General features: G+C 33.1%; 1 protein-coding gene across 9 annotated transcripts in view; it reads left to right on the top strand.

Annotated features, from left to right (window-relative positions):
* LOC126891728 (uncharacterized) overlaps window positions 1-26,794 on the top strand; it is an 827,477-nt gene that overhangs the window by 626,273 nt on the left and 174,410 nt on the right. Inside the window, exon 4 of one of the 9 annotated variants that reach the window (XM_050660999.1) lies at window positions 14,461-14,667. The exons of the other annotated variants lie outside the window; for them this stretch is intronic. Coding sequence (XP_050516956.1) covers window positions 14,461-14,667 — 207 coding nt within the window. The remainder of the gene's footprint in view (window positions 1-14,460; window positions 14,668-26,794) is intronic. 9 annotated transcript variants of the gene reach the window in all.

Here is a 26,794-nt window from a genome sequence, read left to right as displayed (position 1 = left end):
AACCCCTTGAATTTTTTTTAAAGGTGGTTGAATTTCTTCCATTACCTCATCCTTTTCATACCAAATTTCATCCTTTTTTTGTGGCCACTTCCAATCATTCCCATAGTTTTCCATTGTGCTGATTAAAACCTTGCCATTTTTTTCGTCAGTAATTATTCCTGGGAAAAACTTACTTTCGTACTGTACAATTACGTATGTAGATACTTTGTCCGCAGTACATATGTCAAGAGGATTCTCTTCAACTACATTCTGTATATTTTTGGCCTCCTCACAGACAGGTTCCTCCCCTGATTCTTGTGTGAGACTGGTCTTTTCTAACCCGTTTCCAATTACTTGTTTTACATCTTCAGGGGCCTTTACATTACTCACGGAAACTGTTTTGTTTATTAGTTTGGTTTTTTTTTTAGTCTCTTTAGATTTTATCTTAATTCCATTTTTCCTAGAAGTTTTTTTTAGATTCTCTTCTTTACAGGCTCTTTTCGCCTCTTTGTCTTGCTTCTTTTTTTCTTTTTTTTCCATTTCAAGTTCTTTTTCCTTTTCTTTAGCCACCGCAAGTTCCAACCATGTATTACATGTTAGCACAGAAGGTAAGATTTCACGCTTTCTGGTTTTCTTGGAAATGTTTTCGTCACTGGGATAAATTAGAATGTTACTTAATAGGTCTACAGGCCTTCTTTTCGGAGTATAGACAATGGTAGTACCAACAGATGAAGTCATTAAGTCAACATTTGAAGGTATAGGCGAGTCCGTCAATTTATTAATAACACTGCTATTTTCCAATAGATCCATCGATTCATTGTCCATAACCACATCAGAATTTTTTGCTAACTCTTTATCTATTAACATTTCTGTAGCATTGTCTATGAAACTGCTTTCTTTAAAGGAAGGATTATTATACTCTGGAAAGTCAAATTCTACAATATTAGAGACTGTTGGAGTTGATGTTAGTACATTATTATCTTCCACTTCAATTACAATGGAATTGTCTACCATATAATGGTTAGGAATTTCCTCAGCCGACAATTTGCTGACACTCTCAATAGGGTCATGTAATAAATCTTCTTCGTTTTTAAACTGTACCCATATATTGTACAATGATTCATCAAAAGCATCGTATTTGGACTGTTTGAATTGTTTTAAAACGTCGGGATGAATTTTAGACTCCAAATATTTTAAATGTGTCAGACAAGTTTTCGTTTTGCTAGAGACTACTATGGGTTCTTTCTTTAATGTGATTTTAGAATAATATACGTTATTAGCAGAAAACGGAAAAAGTCCACATGTTTTAAACCCATTTTGTAGAGATTTAGTAAAATCAGTTTCATCCATAATTTTTTGAAGGAGTTGTGGAATGTCATGTTTTTTGACATCTCTGCCGTTGTGAAATCTGTACATTTTTACTTCAGTTTTCCACTTACTTTTTAACGGAAAAAAGAAACTGACATCCAACGGCTGAAGGATGTGTGGCGTATTTGGATGTAAACACACAACTATAATTTTATTCTCAATGCACAATCGACTTAAAGGCAAACTTAAATGCGAGGAATGTCCGTCCAAAAAAACTATAATCGGCAACGCAATATTACTTTCGTGAATAAAAGGAATAAACACATTTGAAAAGTATTCGTAAAAACACTTTGATATCATCCATCCTTTGGGTGATTTTCCAACTCCCCAGTCTCTTGGAATATTTTTGCAGATCTTCTCAGGAAGCCGATCATATTTAAAAAGTGTAAGGGGTGGTGCCATTTTCCCTAAAGCATTTGCTGTTATTAAAGTGGTTATATTTTCTTTGTCCGAGGAGGATGAAGTATTGTAAACTGGAAGACCTTTCTCCGCTAAAATTAAACCGCCTTTTGGACATAAATAGAAAGACGTCTCATCCATATTCCAGATTCTTGCCGGATCATCCAAAACATGCTTATCATCTCCAAGTAAATCCAAAGTTTCTTTGAACCAGTTTCGGATTTTTTCTTCAGTAATTAATGATCTGGCTCTATTTATGTATTCAGACTGCTTTAATGAGAGTTCTGGAAATCTACGCATAAATAGATGAAACCACTTCCTCCCAGGAGTATTTGCTTTAAAAGGGGTTTTTAGTTGACTGTCTTCTATCAATTTTTTTATTGAAAAATAAAGGCCTTCTCGACAAATAGGAAAACCCATTTTAGCTGTAGTTTTGATCCAGTGTACCAGCCGATCTTCTATGATCTTCCCTAAAACTGGACTTCTTCCGACTTTGCCTGATGTTTCTGGAGCTCTTCCACTGAACTTATTGCGTATTGTGGAACGGGGTACTTCATACAAATTACATGCTATACTTACTTTCATTCCACCTCGAATAGCTTCCAATGCATTCTTTACTTGCTGAGGTTCGTATTGAAAAAATGTTCGTTTTGGTCGTTGTCGTACATTATTATTTTTTTTCTTGATTTCAATTTTCTTTTTACTCCGTGCCATTATCTGTAATAATAACAAACATTTATAAATAAATTATTAGTTATATTTTTATGTACATGATGTTTTACCGGTAACGGTATGGTTTCTTATTTGTTTTAAATAAATGTCAATGTATAGTAAATGCATACTCCAGGGTTCTCCATAAAAAAATTATATTTTTGTTTTACAACCCCATTTTGGGATACCTTGATTATTACAAAATATTTTTAAATCATTTTGTTAACGAACGGTCCGTTGCGAGTAAAACACCCTGTAGAGTATAACTGGCTACTATGGGAACACGCGTGTTTTTAAAGTAGTCAGTAAATTATGTCATATGACCAAAATTGGATTTAACTGTTCCATTAGTAGCCACTATTAAACAGTTGCTGTGGCCACAAATAGGTCAGAAGTGTTCTAATAGTAGCCAGCAAATGGCCATTAATGGTGTGAATACAAAAATAAGTGTTCCATTTGTGGCCACCCAATTTAATAATGTATCGAGATAAAATAAGGAGTTTAAAAACAGATGAAATCGTAAAGAAATCATACCCAAAACTTAAAATCATACGTTGATCACAAAATTTTAATATTTGGCTTAAATACAGCTTAAATAAACTTACCTGTTTTCTTACGTATATCGTTAACAGAAGGTCTAATACACAGTGTCACCTACTTCAAGAATAAGTAGAAACTAACCTGTAAATCAGAATAAGTCGCAAATTGTAGAGCCATCGTGTTAGAACGAATATAGTCGAAATTCTTCCGATTTCCGTAAAGGCGGTAAACTCGGACCTTATTATATTAGATTATTGGTTTAGGTGGCCACATAGATGAGGGGGTGGGGTAGATAGGGAACTCTATAGGCCAAATTGGTCCCATATTCCAACGCCGTCGATATTTTTGGAAGCCAACTAAGCTTTTACAGTTGGAAGATTTCTGTAACGATTTGGAAGATCTCTGTAACATTTTGGAAGATATCTGTACCGTTTTGGAAGCTTCGCTAGGCATACCAAATTCTATAATGTGCACTTTATTAATTTTTAGTTTTTGCAATAAAAATATTTTTATTACAGAAACCATAAAAATAAAAATAATTATTGCAAAAACAAAAAATTAATAACATACACAAACATAGAATTTAGCATGAGCAGCGATTATATTTAAAAAATGATAAGTATGTATGTAAGAACAATAATGAAACCAACAAATGACAGTAATATTTATTATTTATATAAATTTTGACATGAATTCATTGTTTTCATAACATATAATGTAAAATAATTGTCTTTCTACCTTAGGAATTATTAACATTACCTGGAAACAACTACGTACAGTTGAGGGAAGAAAAATAATTTATACACTGTAAAAATGTCTATTAATAACTAAAATATGAAACATTCACTTCACTAATCACTTGGGTACGGGATAAAAACTTAATACACAAATATAAAATTGATATAAAACGCATACACAACACAACAATTACAAAATGACGCACTCAATTCAATACAATGCCGTATTTTATTTAGGAAATATATTGCATGTTTGGCTAAAATCTACTAAAACAAGAATTAAAACTTTATTAACTTATTTGAATATAATTTAGGTTTTTTTATAATAAAAACAGCAGCTAACTTAACTAGAAATAAATAAGTATAACGTGAATGTAAAAAAACCAAACTTTTTTTTACATTTTAACAGGGAAACAAAATGACCTAGGTACTTAATTAATTTTTATCAGTTTTATATTTAATATTTTTATATAATATTTTGTCATCCATTGATTTTAACGTATGCATGTCTGGATCAAATTTGGTACAATTCCCAACCTCATTCATACCTTCTTTGACAAATAATCATGAAAATACATTTTTTTCTACAACCGTGTTAAAAATGCAATTTTTAGCACTCCATACGAGCGTTAAAAATGTTACTTCAAAGAACTATTTTCCTTTATAGTGCTTTAAAAATTTTAAGGCACTGCAGTTCGTATTGACCGTATAGGCAATTTGATGTAATGTCAAAAAAATATAAAAATGGAATGTCAGTCAAGTTCAAGTAAAAGTTTTTGTAGATATTGTCCTGTAATTAAGTTTGTAGAAAAAATATTGTATGATATGCGTATTAAAAAGTACATGTTTAAGGCACTCATGTGAATTTGCAGAACTCGCTTCGCTCATTCTGCAAACTTTCACATGCGTGCCTTAAACGTGTACTTTTAACACTTATATCATAAATAACTATTTATTCAAAAGTTTATTGCGATCATCAGTTGTAATACGATTAAAACCGGAAAAAAATCTTTCTCATTTTACGTTAATAGAAACGGGTAAACACATTATTTTTGCAAAGTTACATTTTACATATATATTTTAGTTTTCCGTCGTTAGCTTAATTTTAATAGCCTCACCGAATGTCAAAACTCTTCGTTATATAAATATTACCCGAAACACTACTGCACTGCTGCTTGAAACAAGAAAGTTTGGTATCAGGCTCCAGTTTCATTTCTCTAATCTCTGTATTCATACCTACGTCCTGAATCTTATTTTCGGTAATGACATTAGGAAATTGTAACAAAATGTCAAAAATGTAAATACTATTAAAGAGTTAATTTCATTTTAGTCATAATAGGGCTTTTCATCGATTGTCATTTGTTTCGAGCTTCTGTCAGATGTTGTATAATCTGTCTATAATATTAATATACACAGATTATACTAAATATGACAAAAGCTCGAAACAAATGACTGTGAATGAAAAGCCCTATGCATAGCACAGAAAATGTTGATATACAGTGATGAGCGCGCTAATAACCGGCAAAATAGCTCAAAAGATGGAAAACATAATACATTGCGAACAGGAGCGTCATTTGAAATTTTGTTTGGGGGGGGCAAGCACTATATATATAATACATTATATATGATGTTATGATGAATATTGATGTATTTTTTGTAAATTTCAGTCATTTTTTAGGGCCAGGGGGGGGCAAATGCCCCCCCCTGGACGCCCAAATGACGCCCCTGATTGCGAAACAAAAAGAGATGAAACTAGTGGAGGTGGAAATTATCGTTAAGGCCGCGTCCCACGATCAAATAATTTGATCAAACTGGTTTGAGCAAACTGAAAGTGACAGTTAGTGACGTCACATCCTGACTGTTCATTGTGGATAATAATGAAAAATTTTAATTTTAAATAAAGTACAAACAAGTTAGACAACTCAATACAAAAAATTTGATCAAACTAGACTGATAGTGAGAGCAGAGATTTTTAGAATTTCAAAAAACTGCAATTGTGACGTCACTTTGACGTACTTCCTCAAGTACGTCAAGTTTGCTCAAACTGTTTGATCAAATTATTTGATGGTGAGACGCGGCCTTTATAAACGTCTAAAATACCATTACATTACATAGTTTCCCACCTTTAGACGTATCAGAGGTATGACAACTGTCACTGTGAGAGTAGAATTTTATAAAATACTCCTGTCACAGACGTCTACAGGTGGAAAACTATGTAATGTAATGTTAATTAATACGTTTATAACGATAATTTCCACCTCCACTAGTTTCATCTCTTTTTGTTTCGCAATGTATTATGTTTTCCATCTTTTGAGCTCTTTTGCCGGTTATTAGCGTGCTCATCACTGTATACCAAAAACCTACTAAAAAATATTGCCTACTAGATTTAAAAAAAAATATATCAAAAATCTATCCAAAAAGTAGAAATCTGCTGAATGTGGCAACGCTGTTACAAAATAAACACAACCATGCGGTCTAACCAGAGAACAATAACCACACGTGAAAAAACTTTATAGAACAAAAGTTCCTTAGAATTAGTCATTTTATCCATTTCCGGACTTATTTGGAACATATATTTTTCACCCTCAAAAGGGGGTGAAACTCATCCCTAGAGCAAAAGCACACATCGGCACAATATCACTTTTTTTCTTTGACTTGTTAGCTATGTGTATGCCAAATTTCATGTCAATCCAAGCGGTTCTTTAAAAATTAGAGGTTTTGCAAGATTTTACCTTTAAAGAACGTACTATTAAACAAAAAACAAATTGAGTTAAACCAGCAGAAAATGTTGAAGGCATTGACAGAATGCCGAATACACCATCGTTACACTAACATGATCAAATATATTGACCAAAATGTAAAGGCTAGGGCAAGACTATTAGAACAAGAAACAAATAAATTCTGTATACAGCGAGGAGTACTTCAAGGAGGCACCGTCTCATTAAAACTATTCACGACGCCTTTAGAACACACTTGTAAGAAGGCAGATCTGAACGAATATGGTATCAACATAAACGGAGAGAAGCTCAGTGATTTGAGATTCGTAGATGGCATCGTCCTTATAGCCGATCGTATATGTATATATTATTATGATGCAATAATAATGTTGAAGAAATTATATCACGCGTCCTTAGAGGTCGGAAAATAATGACTAATCTGGTGCTAAGTCGTAATATTGGTGTTGATGGAAGGGATATTTAGCAAACTGCTTCTTATAAATACTTGGGACATGAAATTCGGTTAATCAGAGATAACTAGGGTCTAGAAGTGAGCTCCCACGTCTCATAGGATTAGCCTGGGCAGCGGTTGGTAAATTAAACTACACTAGGTTCGCTTTCAAGATGCAGTACAAATAAACAAACCAAGATACGTTAAATGCTACTAGGAGCACTCCCGAATCATAATTTACAATGTATAAACTTTGGAAATCATGATTTGGGATTTACAATGTATATACATTGTAAATTATGATTCGGTTGTGCTCCTAGTGGCATTTAACGTGTCTTGATTTGTTTATTTCTACTGCATCTTGAAAGCGAACCTAGTGTATGTATTTAAATCTGACTTACCCATATGCCTCAAAAGGAAAATCGTTGACCACAGTGTGTTACCTGTACTCACGTATGGAGCGGAAACATTAACACTTACGAAAAAGGTTTTTTTTTACTAAGTTAATGGCACTGGCATAGCCAAAAGGCCAGTCATGTTTTCTTATACGAAAAAGGTAGTGAACAAGATTCGCGTAACACAGATTGCTATGGAGCACCAGATGTTGGGTGTGTCCCTGAGATACCGAATACCAAACCAAGAAATAGGCCGTAGAACAAAAACAACAGACGCTGTCGAAAAAATCGTGTTTGCTAAAGTGGAATTGGGCAGGACACGTCTCCAGATTATCAGACAACCGATGGACAAAACGTATTGTCGAGTGGAGGCCATGACAAGAAGCCTACAGCAGTGGCGTACCGATAGATCAGCGAGTCATGGTTCCAGTTGAAATGCGGGCCCACCCGCCCAATAAAAACTCACATTGTATAACACGAGTATCGAGCATCTAACCTATTGTATTGGGATTATTTTTATCACCCACCGTATAAAACTTGCATCGAATATCTCAGTTTCCGAATTTTTGCAACTTTGTAGTTTACCTACAACTTATTCATGTATCGTGCTAATATAAAAAATACAAGTGTTTGAGTTAGCACGTGTAGGCAGGCACCTGTGTAGGCACGAGTTAGTCTTTAAACAAGGACTTCGGCAAGCGGGTAAAACGAGCAAGGAACCTTACAAAAGCGTTCCCTGTGTTTCTTAATAAATTTTAATTTCAAATTTTTTGACAAGTAGTTATTCTTTGTTTTTATTAATAAGTACCTACAGAAAAATTAAAATTTATTAAGCAGTTACATTTCGTTCGTAGTGTGTACTTGTGTAGTTCCAAATGTCCCCATCAAATTAGAAACAAAAGAAGCAAAAAGCGCTTTAGAGCGGACCCCTACGGGGCCCGGGCCTTCCGCGGGACCCGCGGAACCATGCTCAGTACGCCACTGCACTACGGAGCAGAGGACGACCACCAACCAGATGAACCAGCAATCTGAAGCGTGTTTTTAGTACTGGTTAAAAATCACACAAGACGGAAAGATGTGAGGGAGACCTATGTCCAGCAGTGGAAGCGTACAGGTTGATGATAATGAATTGAGCGCGATAGTATAATACAGCACAGGACATTTTTCGTCCTGGAGAGAGTAACGAACACACTTGTTGGCTGGAACTTGAGATGAGAACTGCCATTAATTTATGTAGTTGCATTATGACGCCACTTATGACAATGGACACATGCATTTTTTCATACAATACAATGCGTTGACACTTAAATCAAAAATATGAAAATATTTTTTTTAAAACGCTTTTCTTTAGTTACGAGTTTCTTAAAAATATTTTTTTCATATTTTTTATTTTTTACTTTTTAGTCTTACAATTTTCAAACATTAAAATATATCGTGATGTTTATTAAAATATGTATAAAACATATGATGTACAAACATGAAAAGTAGTCAGAATCGGCAAAAAATTTGAAACTTTATTGTTTATTTATGAAGCATAACGTAAACAATTAACGTAAAAAGTGAAATTATGTATAGTTCATATAATTAGCGAAAATCTGTAAAAGTTTCCAGTTTCTTCATTGTAAAAAACAAGAGAAATTAAGCATTTTCTGTTAAAATCGTTTTTTATTTAAACAATTAATAAACATAAAATTTTTTTTATTTACTATTCGTGTATTTTTCCCGCGAATGCATATGTCTGCAAATTTTTAGTCATTTGCATTGAAGAAAAGGCAGTCAAATTAACGTCCAAAGTTTTGACCCAAACGATTCAACTAAAGAAAAGCGTTTAATTAATTAATACGCCAAAACGAATTCTAATGTTAATTGTAGCACAAAACGTCGAAACAAAAAGTTTTGTTTCGTATCGTATTGAAATTTGACATGAATAAGCGCCGATTTTTATATAAACAAATATATGAGCGTTCAAAATTTGAAACTTTATTGTTTAATCATGAAGCATAAGCATAACGTAAACAATTAACGTAAAAAGTGAAATTATGTATAGTTCACATCATTAGCTACAATCCGTAAAAGTTTCAAGTTTCTACATTGTTAAAGACAAGAGAATTTCAACATTTTCCATAAAAATCGTTTTTTTTTTATTTAAACAGTTAATAAACATAACAAAAAATTATTGACTATTCGTGTATTGTTCCCGCAAATGCATATGTCTGCAAATTTTCGTTCATTTGCATTGAAGAAAGGGCATTAAAATTAACGTCTAAAGATTTACCCAAGCTATTGAACTAAAAAAAGCGTTTAATAAAAAACGGAATTCTTTATCGTGAAATGGTACGGTTTGTTCCAAGAGATTTAAGATACAATATTTATGAAAACAGCAACCAAATAAAATTACTCTACTTCTTCGTCCCTTCTTCTAATAACTGTGTAACTATTAGGACCTTCAAAATAAAATTTAATATTCAATCATATTCGTTTTTTAGTTTGGAATGTACTCTTCCGCCACAATTGGAGAATGGAAGGTGGCTAGTAACTGAAGCGGATGTTAAACCAGGTGATAAAGTAGACTTTAACTCAATAATAAGATTAGAATGTCATGAAGGTTACCAATTATACCCTGATATTCGTTTACAAATTTGTGATAGCTACTGGAATGAAAACAATTTGCCAACTTGCAAAAGTAAGTTTCTTGTAATAATTATGGTACATTCCATGTCAAATCACTCAGGCAAAAAATTTTGGTTCTCCGATTTGTCTGAAAATTGGTATATAGCTTCTGCGGGACATAAAAATAAGATATTTAAGGTCAAAAAATCTTTCTTTTTTTCTCAAAATATTATTTTATGCGGTTTTACAGTGATTTGGTGTTTATTTAAACAAATTTGCATTTTCTATCGTAAAGTATCAATGAAAAACATAATATTTTAATAGAAGGGACTCAAAATGTCATTATATGGCATTATAACAAGATATTTTGATTCAAAACAAGTTTTTAATCAAATTTTATAGTGTAGAAAACGTTAAAATGCCGTTTTTTTTACATTTTCCTCCAGTCCCAAAATACATCATCATCAATTTGGCTGAAAATTTGCCCACGGATGGCCAAAACATAAAACTTTAAGTGGTTAGAAGGATTTGAATTATTTTCAATACCAAAAAAGTTACATGCAGTAATATCAGACTCAAAAGTATAGTAGTCCTGTCGGGATAGCATTTGACCTTGCATGCCGAACTGCAAAAAAATTTTATTTTTCTAATCTATAGGGGAGTCAATAGTAGCCTAAATTTAAAATCACGAATGAATTCGTCCCTTACGTTAGCCGCCATCTTGTTTTTAAAGGATAACCTGTTTTGCTCAATATCTCCGCCATTTTTAACTTTTCGACAAAAATGGTAGGAACTGGAATTGTTCCAAATAAACCGTATTTAAAATTATTACAATTTATTTTTAACAATTTTTGTCGTGAGGTCGATATTTTCGAGTTAATTTTACTTACAGTAAGTAGACGCCTATATTTTTGACTATGATATTGCATGTAACTTTTTTGGTATTGAAATATAATTCAAATCCTTCTCACCACTTAAAGTACTATGTTTTGGCTATCTGTGGGCAAATTTTCAGCCAAATCGATTATGATGTTTTTTGGGAATGGAGAAAAATGTAAAAAACGGTATTTTAACGTTTCCTACACTATAAAATTTGATCAAAAAGTTGTTTTGAAGTCTTTGGAGATCCAATTTTTTTTTGCTTCAAATTTGAGTGATTTGAAATGGAATCACGTTATTGTTTCTCACTTTCATGCGGCTGTGTAATTACCAGAACAACTGCAAATCAATCATTCAAGCAGGCATGTTATAATTTAAATAACATATAAATAGTGTGATCAAAAATAGTTTGATTGAACATAACTTCTAATCAGCCTTAAAAGCCCATTCCTGGGCTTAGGCCTCCCCCGTTAATCTCCATTGGTTTCTATTCTGAGTATCCAGTCCTTTTCTGCCGTTCTCTTAAGGTCGTCTGTCGATCTATCCTGTGGTCCCCCTCTTTTTCTTTTCAGTTCCCATGGTCGCCAGTGTAGAATTCGCTTATTTTATCTTTCATGTTTTTGCCGCAGAGTATGGCCGGCTAAGTTCCATTTACCTGCAACCTGTCTTCATACATCGTTTACCTTTGTTTTTTCTGATCCACGAGTTTCTTATCCTGTCTTTAAGACTGATACCCAGCATCTGTCTTTCCATTACTCTTTGTGTTTTGGATATCCTATCGATGTTCTTCTTTGTGAGAGTCCATTGTGAGCCATATGTGAGCCATGTGCATATTGTATATTGAGGGTACTTTTTATGTTTTAGAATAAATGATAGTTTACCAAATAATGTCCATGCTAATCTAGTTCATCTGTTTTTTATATGTCTATTATATGCAGTGAGGACGTTTGAGTTGGAATAAATTCAATATGTCCAGAATAGGTAAAGGCTATAGCGGGATAAGATGGTCAAAATTGCACCAGGCTCGATTCAGTTTTGGATTTAGCCATTCGAAAATATATAATTGAAAACTCACTCAGCCAAATTTTAAAGTCCCTAGGTGCTTCTGGGGGTCCGCATTGGAAAAAAATGTGTTTTTTTGAAAAAAAAAAATTCAGACGCTGCATTGTTGCAAAATATCTGAAAAAATTAATGCATTTTTATATTAACAATACAAATCTACCTGATTTTTTTCAGATTTTTAGCTTCAAAATTAAGCACAGGAAAATTTTTGAAATTTCAAAAAATTTTTAGGTTATGTTGGAAACTTTTAGCCAACTTTAAAATATTGTTGTTTTGTGAATTTTTTTCCATTATTTCGAATGGCATAGGCACCATTATCATTTTCGACGTGGAAAATACCTAAAAATCGAAAAAACTGTTTTTTTTTGTCATTTTCTGAAGTTTTTGACTCATAACCTTAACAAAATACAGCTAAATTAATCATCATTTACATTTTTATATGCATTCTTACCTTATCAATCAAAATCAGCTATTAGAACTTATTCTTTTTCATACAGCATGCACAAAAACCCCGTTTTTTGGCGTTTTTACTAAATAGCCTCAGAAATCTGTAAAAATAATTCTTTTAACGTTTAAAAAATTAAAATTTTGTTGTTATCGATAGAATATAATACAATTAATTTTTGTTTTGTTTTGCACGATTGTTTGAATTTCGTATATTACAATAATATCGTCCCCTTAAGGGTACCCTGCCATAGGCTTATAAAAAAAAATCAATAAATTAATTTTTTTAACGTTTAAAACATAAAATTTTTGGAGTATTCGAAAGAAAATGTTGCCCCTTTATAAAAATTCTTGTTGCGGTTGTGATTTTCAAAGCGTGCTAAGGTTAAAAAAGCACGGCACTTAGGTGCCGCACGCAACGAAGCGCTTCTAGCCACGTTTTTGGAGAAAACGTGGCTAGAAGCGCTTCGTTTTGGAAAAAACGTGGCTAGAAGCGCTTCGTTGGGTTTAAAGGACATCCTAACTGTGATAAGTCTATACTTTAATCAGACAGCCACGGTAAAAGTGGGCAATGCGCCCGCAGAGAGCATTGATATCAGAAAACGTGTGCGACAGATATGTGTTCTCTTCCCTCTCCTTTTTTAATAGTTACTCCGAACAAATTTTTAAAAAAGCACTGGATGAATCAAACGAAAGCATAAAAATCAATGGAGACAATTGACAAATAACATATGATATGCGGACGATACAGTCGTACTTGCCAGTAGTATCAATGAACTTCAGTATCTTATGGACAGGGTACAAAGAGCGAGTGAAGAAAGAGGACTTAACCTCAACGTAAATAAAACAAAATGGATGCTGGTCAGCAAAACTCAAAAACCTGCCAGACAATTGAAAATAAACAACTAACTAATTGAACACGTTGACTCGTATATACACCTTGGAAAAGTCGTCAACTCGAAATGGGATCAAACAACCGAAATACGATCTAGAATTGAAAAGGCCAGAGTAACATTTAACAACATGAAAAATATATTCACCCATTCCGACATATATCTCCCACTAAAAATACAGCTGCTAAAGTGCTATGTATTTCCAGTCTTGCTATATGGCGCAGAGGCATAAGCACTGACGGAAACATAAATGAGAAAGCTGGAGGCATTCGAAATGTGGGTGTATCGACGTATCCTCAAAATATCCTGGACGACTCACACCACCAACGTAGAGGTACTGCGCCGAATGGGAAAACAAAAAGAAATCTATTTCATTTAAGAAACGGAAACTTGAATACCTCGGTCATATTATGAGACATAATAAATATCATATACTCTAACTGATAATACAGGGTAAAATAGAAAGCACACGCGGACCCGGAAGAAGAAGACACTCATGGCTTCAAAACTTACGCCAATGGTTTGGACTCACATCGATCGAGTTATTCAGAAACGCCGCAAACAAAATTAAAATTGCTATGATGATAGCCAATGTCCGCAACGGAAAAGGCAAATAAAAAAGAAGAAGATTCAAGCTGTTGGTGGTTCACATATTGGAAGGGGTAAATTTTTGTTCCTTGATATTTTCATAACTTTGGTTTTCGCAGTATTGATCTTCATCCCCATTTTTTCACAATTATCAGTAACCATATTTAACAGTATCTGGAGACTATGGTCCTAATCAGTCATTAAAACAGTGTCATCTGCTTAACGGATGTTGTTTACTCTTCATATAAGCTTAATGATAAGGGAAAATAAAATGAAAAATAAAAAAATTATATTTTTTTGCCAACAACTTTTGAATGAACAACTATGTGAATTGCTGGCCCTGAGGGGATCCTCTCTACATTAGATTTGCTATCTAGCCCACTGATGATGAAATTGTCATTTCGAAAACGTTCTGTTATGTAGTCGAAGAGTCAGTGGCGCACCTAGAATTTTGCTCGGGGGGGGGGTTTGGCTTGGGCACAGACATTTTTTTGTATTGTTTGTGAAGGACAAGTTACATTTTCCTACTATTCTTTATATATTTTTTATATGCCCAGGGAGGTGTTGTAACCCCCCCCCCCCGTGCGCCACTGTCAAGAGTGTCTTTTTGATATAAATATACGTTTTATTAAGGATTTTTATTATATTTTTAAATAAATAAATTCTTATTATATTCTTAATTTCTAGAAAGATGCCCCCCATTTTATTCAACGGCAACTACCACGTTAACATGTAAAGATATAAATAACGAAGCAGTCCCTTGTGATAAAGCCGTTAATGGTACCTATTTAACTTATAATTGCAACGATTATCATGAAATACCACCAGGAGGTAGTAATATTCTCTACTGTGACGACGGTGTATGGGACTTTCAGAAACCTATATGTCAACCAAGTAAGCAGACTTGAATTTTGTTAGATTTAGTACTTCTGGTTATGGGAAATTTAGAATAAAGCATATTATTAACTTCTAAATATTTAGTTAAAGTGTACCCTTCCAGATCAATTTCTTTAAATTTTTAATTTGTTCAAATTTGTTTAAAGAATATCTACTGATCTACAGCCAAGTATTTTAAAGTATTTTACAGCTTTTCAGCAATGATTCCTTCGTATACAAAAATATGCCTACTAAGAAATAAAGAAGAATGAAGTAGAAACTCCAACCATATAGGAAGTTCTCGAAGCTATTAAGGCTCAGAAAAACAATAAAGCCCCGGGAGTTGACGAAACTCCAACAGAGCTCTATAAGGTAGCTGGCGATCACCTAGCAAGTCATATCCACGCGCTCATCAAAGACATAGGGCAAGAGGAGGAAATAGCCGACTTCTGGAAGAAAAGTATAGTATGCTCGATCTATAAAAAGGAGACAAACTCCAGTGCAAAAATTACCGTGGAATTTCTCTACTATGTACTGCATATACGTATATTATAAACCAGCGGCTCCAACCCCTAGCAGAAAATATTAATGGAGAGTATCAGACGTGATTCAGACGGGGAAGATCGACAAGGGATCAAATATTTACAGTCAAGCAGGTCTTAATCCTGGGAAGCAAATCATGGGAACACGACATTGATGTTCCCAACGTGTTTGTAGACTTCAAACAGGCATACGACTCAGTCAAAAGGAACAGACTACTATATACATTGGCTGAATTGTTAATACCACACAAGCTAATTAGACTCATTAAAGCCACAATGGATGAAACTAAAGTAGGTGTGTGTACGAATACAAAACCTCCGGACAGATTTTTTCAAAATCTCGCAGAGAGTGGAGCAGGGAGATGGACTGGGCTCTACATTGTTTAACCTGGCACTGGAGTATGCGGTTAGGCAAATGTACCTGGACGAGGAAAACTACTTACCAACAGAACTGTTCAACTGACAGCTTATATCGATGATATTAATATTATTAGTAGAACAGCAACCGGAGCACAGGAAAAATACACAGAATTAAAAACGTAAACGAAAAGGCTAGGTTTGAAAGTTAACACAGAAAAAACAAAAATAATGATACAGACGAGAAGAAATATAGTCCCACAAAACATTATATATGCAGATGACATTGACACGGTTGGAAAGTTTTTTGCATTCTCCCATATATTTCGGTCTAAAAGTGTCCACCGAAATACAAAAATGAGAATCTATAAAACCCTAATTCGAACAATAACATGCTATGGCAGTGCAGCATGGGACCTGAAAGAAACATCCAAAAACAAACTCGACACATTCGAAATGAAAGTACTGAGGAGAATACTAACACCTGTGAGGAAAAACGATCTTTATCTATGATTGAAATCGGCCGGATACGTGATAAAAGAATGGAAGAGGATAGACTACCAAAAAGGGCACTGAACACTAGAAGGAAAGAGACCGGTTGGAAAGCCAAGAAAGCACTGAAGAAACACAGTAAGCAGCGACGCACAAGCACTTTTAGGAGTTCGTGTATGGGGAAGACAAACGAGGTTGGAGGCAAAAATAAAGAAGCCCAAGGCGAAATTTGGGCTGTAGTATCGTAGAAGAAGAAGAAGAAAAAGAAGAAGATGAAGAAGAAATAAAGAAATTATTGTAATTAAACAAAACTTAAAGTGAGCAATAGAAAAGGAAGGGAAGGCATTGCTAAATTATGAATAGTAAACCATAGACGATAAAACGTATATAGACCAGGGCGCATCTGTAAAAATATTAGTACATTTGGACGTTGAGGGGTGACTCATATTTTTTGTAGAAATTGCTTGAAAATAACCCATATAATAGTATTTAAGTTATCCATTTATAAGTTCAGAAAGAATAATACATCTACAAAAATCAAGGGAATGTCACCGAAATTATTATTCTACTAGCTCTCCAAGACAAAATTTTTAAATAACACGACGTGTTCCGAGGAACTAGAAACCTAGAATAATTTTAGTGATGACCAGTTTAGTATGGTTCTGATTAATATTCGTTCTATAAGAAATAAAACTGACGAATTATTTTTGTTCCTGGAAGAATTAGGATTTCCTCCGATAGTTGCGGTTACGGAGCACTGGCTTGAAGTCAACGAGCCTTTTTTTGTAGAAAAATATACCACAATTGCTAGGTATGATCATCCAAGTTCAGCTCATGGAGGCACCCTAATTCTTTCTAGAAATAATGATTTTTCTCTGATTACAAAATATGACTTTCTGTTAAATGAAGCCTTCTTTGAGTTTTCCCTAGTTTATAATAAAAATCTTAATCTTTACATTATTTGCATCTATAGATCACCTGACTCCCCTGTGGAAGTATTTTTTCAGAACCTGCTAAATTTGTTAGACGACTTGCCTCATAGAAGCAGAAAAATTCTATGCGGGGACTTCAACATTAATTATGATGCTGCTTGTGCTACCCAAATGTCCTTGGTCAACATATTTGAATCATATGGTCTCTCAATGCACGTTAATTCTCCTACAAGGATTACAAAAACTTCATCTACCATAATTGACTATATTGTCTCAGATTTCTCACCCCTTGATGTCTGCTCTACAATTATTAATGCGGGATTATCAGATCATGAAGCAGTATTTACGAAGTTTAACATCTTCAGCAAACCCTCCTCGAAAACCCGACGTTTAGGTAGGATTTTTTCCGCTCGGAATTTTCATAAATTTCAGAATTTATGCTTAACTTCTGAGTGGCATTTTCCTTCTGCGGACGTGGACTATAATTTCAACGATTTTATAGAAAAGCTTGTCTCTATCTTCAATAAGGCATTTCCTTTAATTTCAATTAAGCCAAAACACCACAAACCCTGGGCTACCAAAGGTATCCGCATATCAGCCAAAAATATGCGCTCACTATTGTATATCAAGAAATTTGCTACCAACGTCTCTGTCACTCAATATATCACCAAGTACAGGGTAACCTATCTAAAACTCATCAAATCAGCTAAAAAAGCCTACTATCAAAATCGTATAAAAAACTCTAAAAGTGTTGCAAAAGAAACTTGGTCCATAATAAACGATCTTCGAAATAGAACTCACGCAGTTCAAACATTTGCCCTTCCAGACCCGGAAAATCTAAACGAATATTTCGTTAATGTGAGTAAAAATATAACTTCTACTATTTTGCCACAAAAAGATCCCATTTCCTATCTCCCCAATTCAGGAGTGTTCTCGAATTCATTCTTTTTAAGACCAATCGATATATCTGAACTGATCCAAACTATCAATAGTATCAAAAGCAAATCATCCTGTAGTACTGATGGACTATCCATAAAAATCTTCTCAAATCTCACAGAAAATGTGTTGGAAATCCTCGTCTCACTAACTAATGATTCCTTTGAAAGAGGCAAATTCCCAGAGTGCCTAAAGATAGCCATTATTATTCCCCTTCATAAGGGTGGTGAAAAATCTAATGCTTGCAACTATAGACCTGTTGCCTTACTACCGGTACTTTCAAAAATTATTGAGAGACTCATAAAAACCCGTCTTATGTCCTTTCTCATTGATAACAACATCTTATCCCAAAATCAGTTCGGCTTTTTAACTAATAAATGTACCACTGATGCCTTGTTTTCTGTGCTTCATGAGGTTTACCAAGCACTAAACAATAATCTTTATACTGCCACTGTTTTCTGTGACTATGCCAAAACTTTTGATTGTGTAAATCACGACATCTTGATTAAAAAACTAAATTTCTATGGGATTCGAGGTATTTCTTTGAATTGGTTCCAATTTTACTTGAATAATAGGAAACAACTAGTTAGAGCAAATGATACTGACTCTAGTCTCAAAAACATTGTATGTGGAGTACCACAAGGTTCAGTATTGGGTCCTCTACTGTTCCTTATCTTTATAAATGACATCACTCACTTAAAAATCGATGGAAAAATTTTTCTTTTTGCTGATGATACCAGTATCACTTGGAGCAACTCAACTATTGCATCTCTTCATGCAACTATAACTTCTGATTTGCTTACGATAAAAACCTGGTCCGACTCTAATTTACTCTCTTTTAACGTGGATAAGACAGTAGCATTATCCTATAAAAGTGCTCTTCAACCCCTGCTTGTTAATAACAGCCAGATCTCTACCGTTGATTCTGTAAAATTTCTTGGTATTTTTTTAGACAGCAACCTCAAATGGTCCCTTCATATCGATTTGTTAAGTAAGAAACTCGCCTCAGCCTGCTATGCTGTAAGATTGTTTCGAAAGAACTCAATTTAGCATCTTCTAAACTAACATATTTTTCTTTGTTCGAGTCTCATCTTCGATATGGTCTTCCTTTTTGGGGTTCTAGTACAGCTGCCCAGTTAGATGTTATTTTTAAATTACAAAAAAGAGCAATAAGGTATCTGTTTGGCCTCAGAAGAACAACACATTGCAGAAGTTACTTCAAAGATCACGGCATTTTAACCCTTACATCTTTATATATTTTAGAAACTGTTTGCTTAATTCGTAAACACATGCATGTTTTTCCAGCAAGGCCTCGTCATGACTACTCCACCAGAAATTCAAATTTTGATGTCTATTTACCGATCCCGTCCTCTGAGTTAGTAAAGAAATCTATATTATATTCCGCAAAAAAACTATACAACCATCTTCCTTTACAACTCAAATCTGCAACATCTTTCCCAAAGTTCCGTAAAATGACAAAAGCTCATCTATCTAAAAGACCATATTATTCAGTAGAAGAGTTTCTTAATGACTAACTAAGAAATTACAGTAATGTACAAGTAACCAAACTTATCTATATTTGGGTGTCACATGCAGCAGCTTAAACTTATTAGTTCCTATGTCTATAAATAGTTTACTTTGTTGTATATTCACTTTGCAATTTCTATAAATTGTTGCAATATATCGATTTTGTTTTTTTTTTTCTTTACTTTATTAACTTATATTTTGTATTTATATATATATATTTTTTTTATATTGACGATTTATCAAATTTCAGAAAATTGTATTTGTTATTGTTATTGTTAGATATTATTTATTTATTTTTTCTGACTTTAATTAAGCTTTGTCCATAAAATTTGTATTTTCAGTGACAATAAAGCATATTTCTATATTCTATAAAAAGGTCCGGAAAATGAAGGAACAATTCGATTTTTTTCTTCGTTTTTTGAATATAGCTTTAAAAGTAATCATTTCTGAAAAAAGTTGTATAAACATAAAAGTTTCGCAATTAAATTTCCTACAATATAAAATTCGTTAAAAATTTTAAAAATTGTCACCCTTGTTGCAAAATAGCAATAATTGCGAAATAATGATAAAAAAACAAGTATTCGCATTTTACGTTTTTCAACCATTTATGCTATACTTAGGACCTTCATATTTTATCAAAAAAAAACTATATGATATAAGAAAACAATACTGTGAATTTCATTAAGATCGGTTGAATAGATTTTGCAAAATAAATTTTGCAATCCAACTTTCGCAAAAAAATTATTTTTTTCAAAATCTTGCAGGACTGAATATAAAGCAGACAGCAAGTTTAATTTTTTTACATATAGAAGAATACCGTACCTTTCATTTGCAATTTGCAAAATTAAAATCGGTTAACCACTACGGCGTCAGGAATTTTTTAAATACACATTTTTTTTGGTGCTACGCGCAGGACAGCCGATAGTTTGCTCTGATTGGGCATTCCAATGATCTTTGATAATAATTGCCAAATTAAAATTTTTAGTACATTTTGATATAAATAAATAAATTTGTTTATTGCAAAATAAAAACATATGCTCTGTCCTTTGAAGTAACACTTTTTTTGGCAAAAACTTTCTTTGTTCATATATTTTAAGTTAGAAAATAAAAGTTTATTATTTTTAAACATATGCAACTGTTTAAACAATATTTTACAAACAATAATCAAATTAGTTTGATTTTTGTGGAATTAAAATATTTAAATACAACGAAATATAGTGTAAGAAAATAATATATTAGATAAAGATTGGAAGAAAGTTTGGTGGAAATCAACTTGTGTGAATCGAACACCGCTGTCCTGCGCGTAGCACCAAAAATTAATGTTTATTTAAAAAAATTCCTGACGCCGTGGTAGTTAATGGATTTTAATTTTAATAATTGCAAATGAAAGGTACGCTATTCTTCTATAAGAAAAAAAAATCAACTTGCTATCTGCTTTATTTTCAGTCCTGCAACATTTTGAAAAATGAATTTTTTTGCGAAAGCTGGATTGCAAAATTTATTTTGCAAAATCTATTACACCGATATTAATAAAATTTACTCTATTGTTTTGCTATTTTATATAGTTTTTCTGAGTAAAATATGAAGGTCCTAAGTATAGCATAAATGGTTGAAAAACGTAAAATGCAAATACTTGTTATGGTTTTGTCGCAATTGTTTCTATTTTGCAACAAGGGTGACAATTTTTAAAATTTGTAGCCAGTCCTATATTGTAGGAAATTTAATTACGCAACTTTTATATTAGTACCACTTTTCTCGAAAGTGAACACTTTGAAAGTTATAAGCAAAAAACGAAGAAAATAATCGAATTTTTCCTTCATTTTTTGACATTTTGATTATTTAAACAATGTTCCGGACATTTTTGAGTGGGGGGATAACCCAATTATTATTATAGGAGTTAATTCCAAGAAATTTCTGCAAAAAATATGAGTCACCTCTCAACGTCCATCTCAAAACAGATGCTCCCTGGACTAATAATACTGTAGAAAGGTTAGGATATGGGATAAAACAGACACAAAACGAAACTAAGAATATGTACTAATACGTCAAGGAAAACCTTAGAGGAAGAACATATAACGAAAGATCACCAAGAGGTGACGAAAATAACCAAGATCACAAAAAATACTGGGGCAAAGACAAAAACGGGGATTACATCAATGTAAAAGTAAAACATAAAAAATAACAAACTACTAGATCTCTACTACTAGTATCATTAAAACAATCTGGCAAACGAATATGTAAGGAAAGCTGAGGAAAACGATGATGGAAACAAGGTGACAAAACTAACACTGAAAGAGAACAATATATCAAACATAAGAAAAAAATACAGAAAAAGAAAAAACAAGAAGAAAAATATTATAGTAAAACTAGGAACCTGGAACGCGCAAACCTTATTGGGACAAGGAAAAATGAAAGAGGTAGCGAGATAAATGCCAAGATGCAGGATCGACATACTAACACTACAAGAACTAAGATGGAAGGGAGAACGAAGTATTAAAAAGAAAAATTACAAAGAATACTACTCGGTAGAAAACAAGCAAGTAAAAAATAATACAGTATTCATGGTCAAAAATAAGATAAGGGAAATATTTATAGAATTCAAAGCTACAAATGGACGAATGTCATACATAAAAATAGAAAACAAAGAAGCCAATATGACATATGATAATCATAAACATGTATGCACCCAGAGAAAATGCACCAGAAAATTATAAAATTGAACAACTGGAAGAATATTAAGTATGTGAAAGATTACCTAGAAACCGACATAGTAGTAGTTGGTGACGTCAATGCAAAAATAGACAAGGAAATCCAGAATAAGAAAGTAGCAGGAAAAGAAACTATCCTCTATGAGACAAACGATAATGGAAGAAAATTATGCCACCTGTTAGAAATAACAAACAGTTACACTATAAGCACTAACTCCATCTACAGAAGAGAACATAATAAAATAACATGACTGATATATGGCACAGCATATGGCAACTAATGGCATACTAATGCCATTAGTTGCCATATGAAATTCAATTATGCATGACGTCATATGACATAGAGGAGCAAACGCACAGACCATTTTCTAGCAATAGGGGTAATAAAAATGAAGGTACTTAATTAAAACAGAGAGAACAAGACAAAATTAAAGAAGCTGGAACCGGGAGAAGTTTTTTATTTATTTATTTATTTACGGGCAAGCCCAATTCAGAAAATATTATTACAAAAAAAAATATTACAAAGACAAAAGCAAAACCATAAACAGTGTCAACACAAAGAACAAACATTATAATATGTATTGGATAACAAAGCTAATAAGTTAAACGAAAAAAAGAACATTACGATATAAAAAACAAACAAAGTTTAAGCTTAAAAAATTGCTGGTAGAAATTATATCACTAACATTGTATGTTCAACAAATGGTTTTTAAATCTATCCAAGGAATTGCAGAATATATTTAAGTCACCTAGAGAATTCGCATGTCTAAGTGTTCGTGATAAAAAATTGTTGTAAGTATAGTTATATCTATGAAAGCTTAAAAGGTACAAAAAGACCAATTTTTGACAGAAGATCGGGACAGCTATTATTACCATTAATAATGTTGAATAAGATTGTCAGATCTTTTCTTTTTCTACGGGTTTCTAATGAAGTAATATTCAATAATAATTCAATATCTGTGTAGCTACGATATAAATATATGTTGTTTAAAAGCTACGTGTCTGAGAAAGGTATGCTGAAATCTATCAAGTTTATTTTTATGAACTAGATAATATGGAGACCACACAGAAGAACAAAAATCAAGATGAGATCTAACAAGTGAGCAATAAAAAATTTTCATTGAATTTATATCTGTGAAATCACGAGATGTTCTTTTAATGAAACCAAGCATTTTCATAGACTTTTGGGCAACGGTACTAATGTGGTGTTTAAAGCTGAGTGAAGAGTGTAATATTATGCCTAGGTCTCTGATTTGTGTGCATGATTGCAATGCTTTATCGTTAATAGTATAGTCATGTGTTAGTAAATGGTGATTCCTACAGAAACGCATAGTATAACACTTACCAACATTTAATCCCATGCCATTAAGAGAGCACCACTGGGATAATTTATTAATATCTGATTGTAGTCCAAGAATATCATCATGAGATCTTATTATTGTAAAGCACTTAAGGTCATCAGCGAAAAGGAGAGCTTTTGTATGGGAAAAACAAGTGGTAATATCATTAATGAATATATTAAATAGTAGCGGCCCCAGGTGTGAACCTTGAGGAACACCTGAAGTTACAGGAAAAATGTTAGAATAACAGTGATTTACTCTAACCATTTGAGTTCTGTTTTCTAAATAACTACATAACCAGCTAAATACCAGACCATCAATACCATAAGAACGTAATTTATATAATAGAAGGTCATGGTTTATCTTATCAAAGGCTTTAGAGAAGTCAGTGTACACTGAATCAACCTGCAAACCCTCCTCCAGGGCTTCAGATAGTTAGTCAGTATAACTGAGTAGACTTAGCTCAGCAGATTTTCCGGAAGAAAACCCAAACTGTGAGTTAGTAATAACACTAGAGCAGTCGTAAGTAAGAAATTCAGTTATAATGCTTTCAAATACTTTAGGGATAGTGCTTAGAATAGATATGGGGCGATGGTCCTTAATATCAGATTTAACACCTGATTTATAAATAGGAGTTACATAAGATTGTTTCCAGAAGTCGGGGAATTCACCAGAATCTAGAGAGGCATCGAAAATATGATAAAGTGGTCTAGATAGTATAAAGCTGCATTCTTTTAGAATAATAGGAGGAATCCCATCGAGTCCAGGTCCCTTATTAATATTCAGTTGTGACAATCTCTCATATATTTTTGATATTTGAATGTGGTAGGAAGATACACTAACGCTGAAGTGGATTTGGTTATGGTAATAATTTAGTCTTTGGTTAGTATACACAGATGAAAAATGATTGGCAAATAAATTGGATATATCATTTCCATAAGTTAGTGTAGAAGCGAAGAGAATATGAGATAACCGTAATGGAAAAACTTACGCAAGCAAATAACACAGAGGAAATACGAAAAAATATAGAAGAATCCATTTTGAATTCAGCTCAAGAGGCGCTAGGATGAAGAAAATAAAACTAAGGAAAGAATGGTTCGATATAGATTGCGAAATTAAATCAAACCCAAGTAAGAAATAAATGGAAATCAGCTAAAGAAGAACCAGTGGCGGATTCACGAAAGGGCGATGGGGGCGAAGCCCCCCCTCTCAAACCAAGTCATATGAAAAGGTTATAAAAACATTCATTTATTTTTCATCGAAATTTAGCTAATCGGACCCTGTTCTTGACGATGCTGGTTCCGCCACTAGAAGGACGTCATCGAAATGAATATAAAGAAAAAAAGACAGTAGCAGACAAATCTTGCCAAAACGCAAAAAAAACTGTGGATTGAAGAGTTGTTAAAGGACCTAGAAGAGAACTATTTGGATGCCGAAAAGCTCAACAAAGGAAATGCAGACCAGTGGTTAAAATTGTTAATAAATCATGGGTTAAAAATTTTACCGAACTATATAGATGCAAATAAAACCCTGAAGAGGTAGATTGCTCAATAGAAGACAGGGGAGATAATGAAATACGGATACCAATATATTATAATATGATGAATTTTTACACATAATTAAAAAAATGAAACCGAAAAACACCTGACCCAGATGAAATTGATTCCCAATGATCTAATTAAAAACGAAGGGGAAAAATTATTAACAAGCATCTACAGTTGAGTCCGCGAGTCTTTACCCGTGCGTCATCATTTAAAGCATGCGAAATAAAGTCGGAAATTTACTGAACGCAACGACAAATGGATATTATTCCGATCACGGGTTAATATAAAATTTGACGTTATCAAATAAATAGAATGTCAAATTTAAGTTTTCCTTTAAAATTTTGGTACATCATTACAGCTACATTTGAAGTAGCTTAATAAATTATTTTATTATCATTGATTAATAAATAAATAAACAATTTATAAAAAAATTCAATAACACATATTTTCTTTTTGATATTTTATTCACTTTGGCGGAACCTTAAACACAAGCATTCAACTGTGTCAACAATTGAGTTAGCTTTGTACGTCGTCAAAATTTATCTTAAAATAACATAAACTTATCTCAAAATTTCTAACTCCAATATAAAATTAGTTGTGAAAACAACTGTTTGTATACTATAAAAAACTTCAAAATGCAAAAACTCGACAGAATAACAGCAAAAAATTCAACAAACTGACAGCCACAAAAGTAAACAAACCAAAACGTCAGAAATTGTACTTAAAATATGTGAAGACATCCCCAATCGTCCTTATTTGTACCTATCTCTTTTCAATACACTGAGTCTTAATTGTTCATAAAAATAACATGTGTTTTTTCATAAAAATAACCTGTGTAAACCAGCGGCAGCTGGTTTGTCATTAATTTCATGCGTGCAAGAGAATGATGCTAAATAAAAAGTATGTGTTTTATCTCACCAGGTATTAATGACGCACGGGTAAAGACTCGCGGACTCAACTGTATGTATAACCTAATATATAGTTGGAATATGGAAAGACTGTTGGCAACTCACAGGAAAGGAAATAAAAAATGTAGAAGTTGCGGAAATGGATTACTTACGTAGAGCATGCAGAGTATCTAGATTAGAACACGTACCAAATGAGGAAATAAGACGACGGACAAAGAGTGTATATTCCACGGTTGACCATATAGAAACAAAGAAATTGCTATGGTATAGCCATGTGATGAGGATGTCAGAGGAAAGGTGGCCAAAATGAGCATTAAATTACACACCCATAAATAGAAAAAGAAGAGGAAGACCGACAGAAACATGGAAGAAAGGCATAGAACAGTCTATGCATGTGCTCTGATTACAGCCGTACTCTCTGATTCCCTGGCCTTTATCCTGCGTATTAGGCCTGGATCCCGCGTACCAAAAAATGTTGATCAATAGCAAGCCGAAAATTTATAATAGCTTAACGGTGTCTAGTCGGACAAACTTTGATGCATGGGAACAATGAAACAGGGGAAGTTTTAATTGTGGGACGTGATTTTAATTGTGGAACGTGTCATCCTGACAAGTTTATGATTGTGAAGACCAGCAGGTTGTTTTTAAATTTATTTAATATCAAACTTTATATGTATAATATATAAAAAAATGTTTTTCCGACAAATATATATTGTTATATTTCTATTTGATATGAAAATTAAATTTTGATAATTATAAACAAAATTCAATTTAATATAAAATATTTTCAATTTTCTCAACCACGGGCATATAAATTTAGAACAACCTGTATACAACAAATTGTTATATTTAATTTTAA

This window comes from Diabrotica virgifera, chromosome 9, assembly GCF_917563875.1.
Source record: "Diabrotica virgifera virgifera chromosome 9, PGI_DIABVI_V3a".
In the NCBI taxonomy this organism is placed as follows: domain Eukaryota; kingdom Metazoa; phylum Arthropoda; class Insecta; order Coleoptera; family Chrysomelidae; genus Diabrotica; species Diabrotica virgifera.
This window is presented reverse-complemented; position numbering and strand designations above follow the sequence as displayed.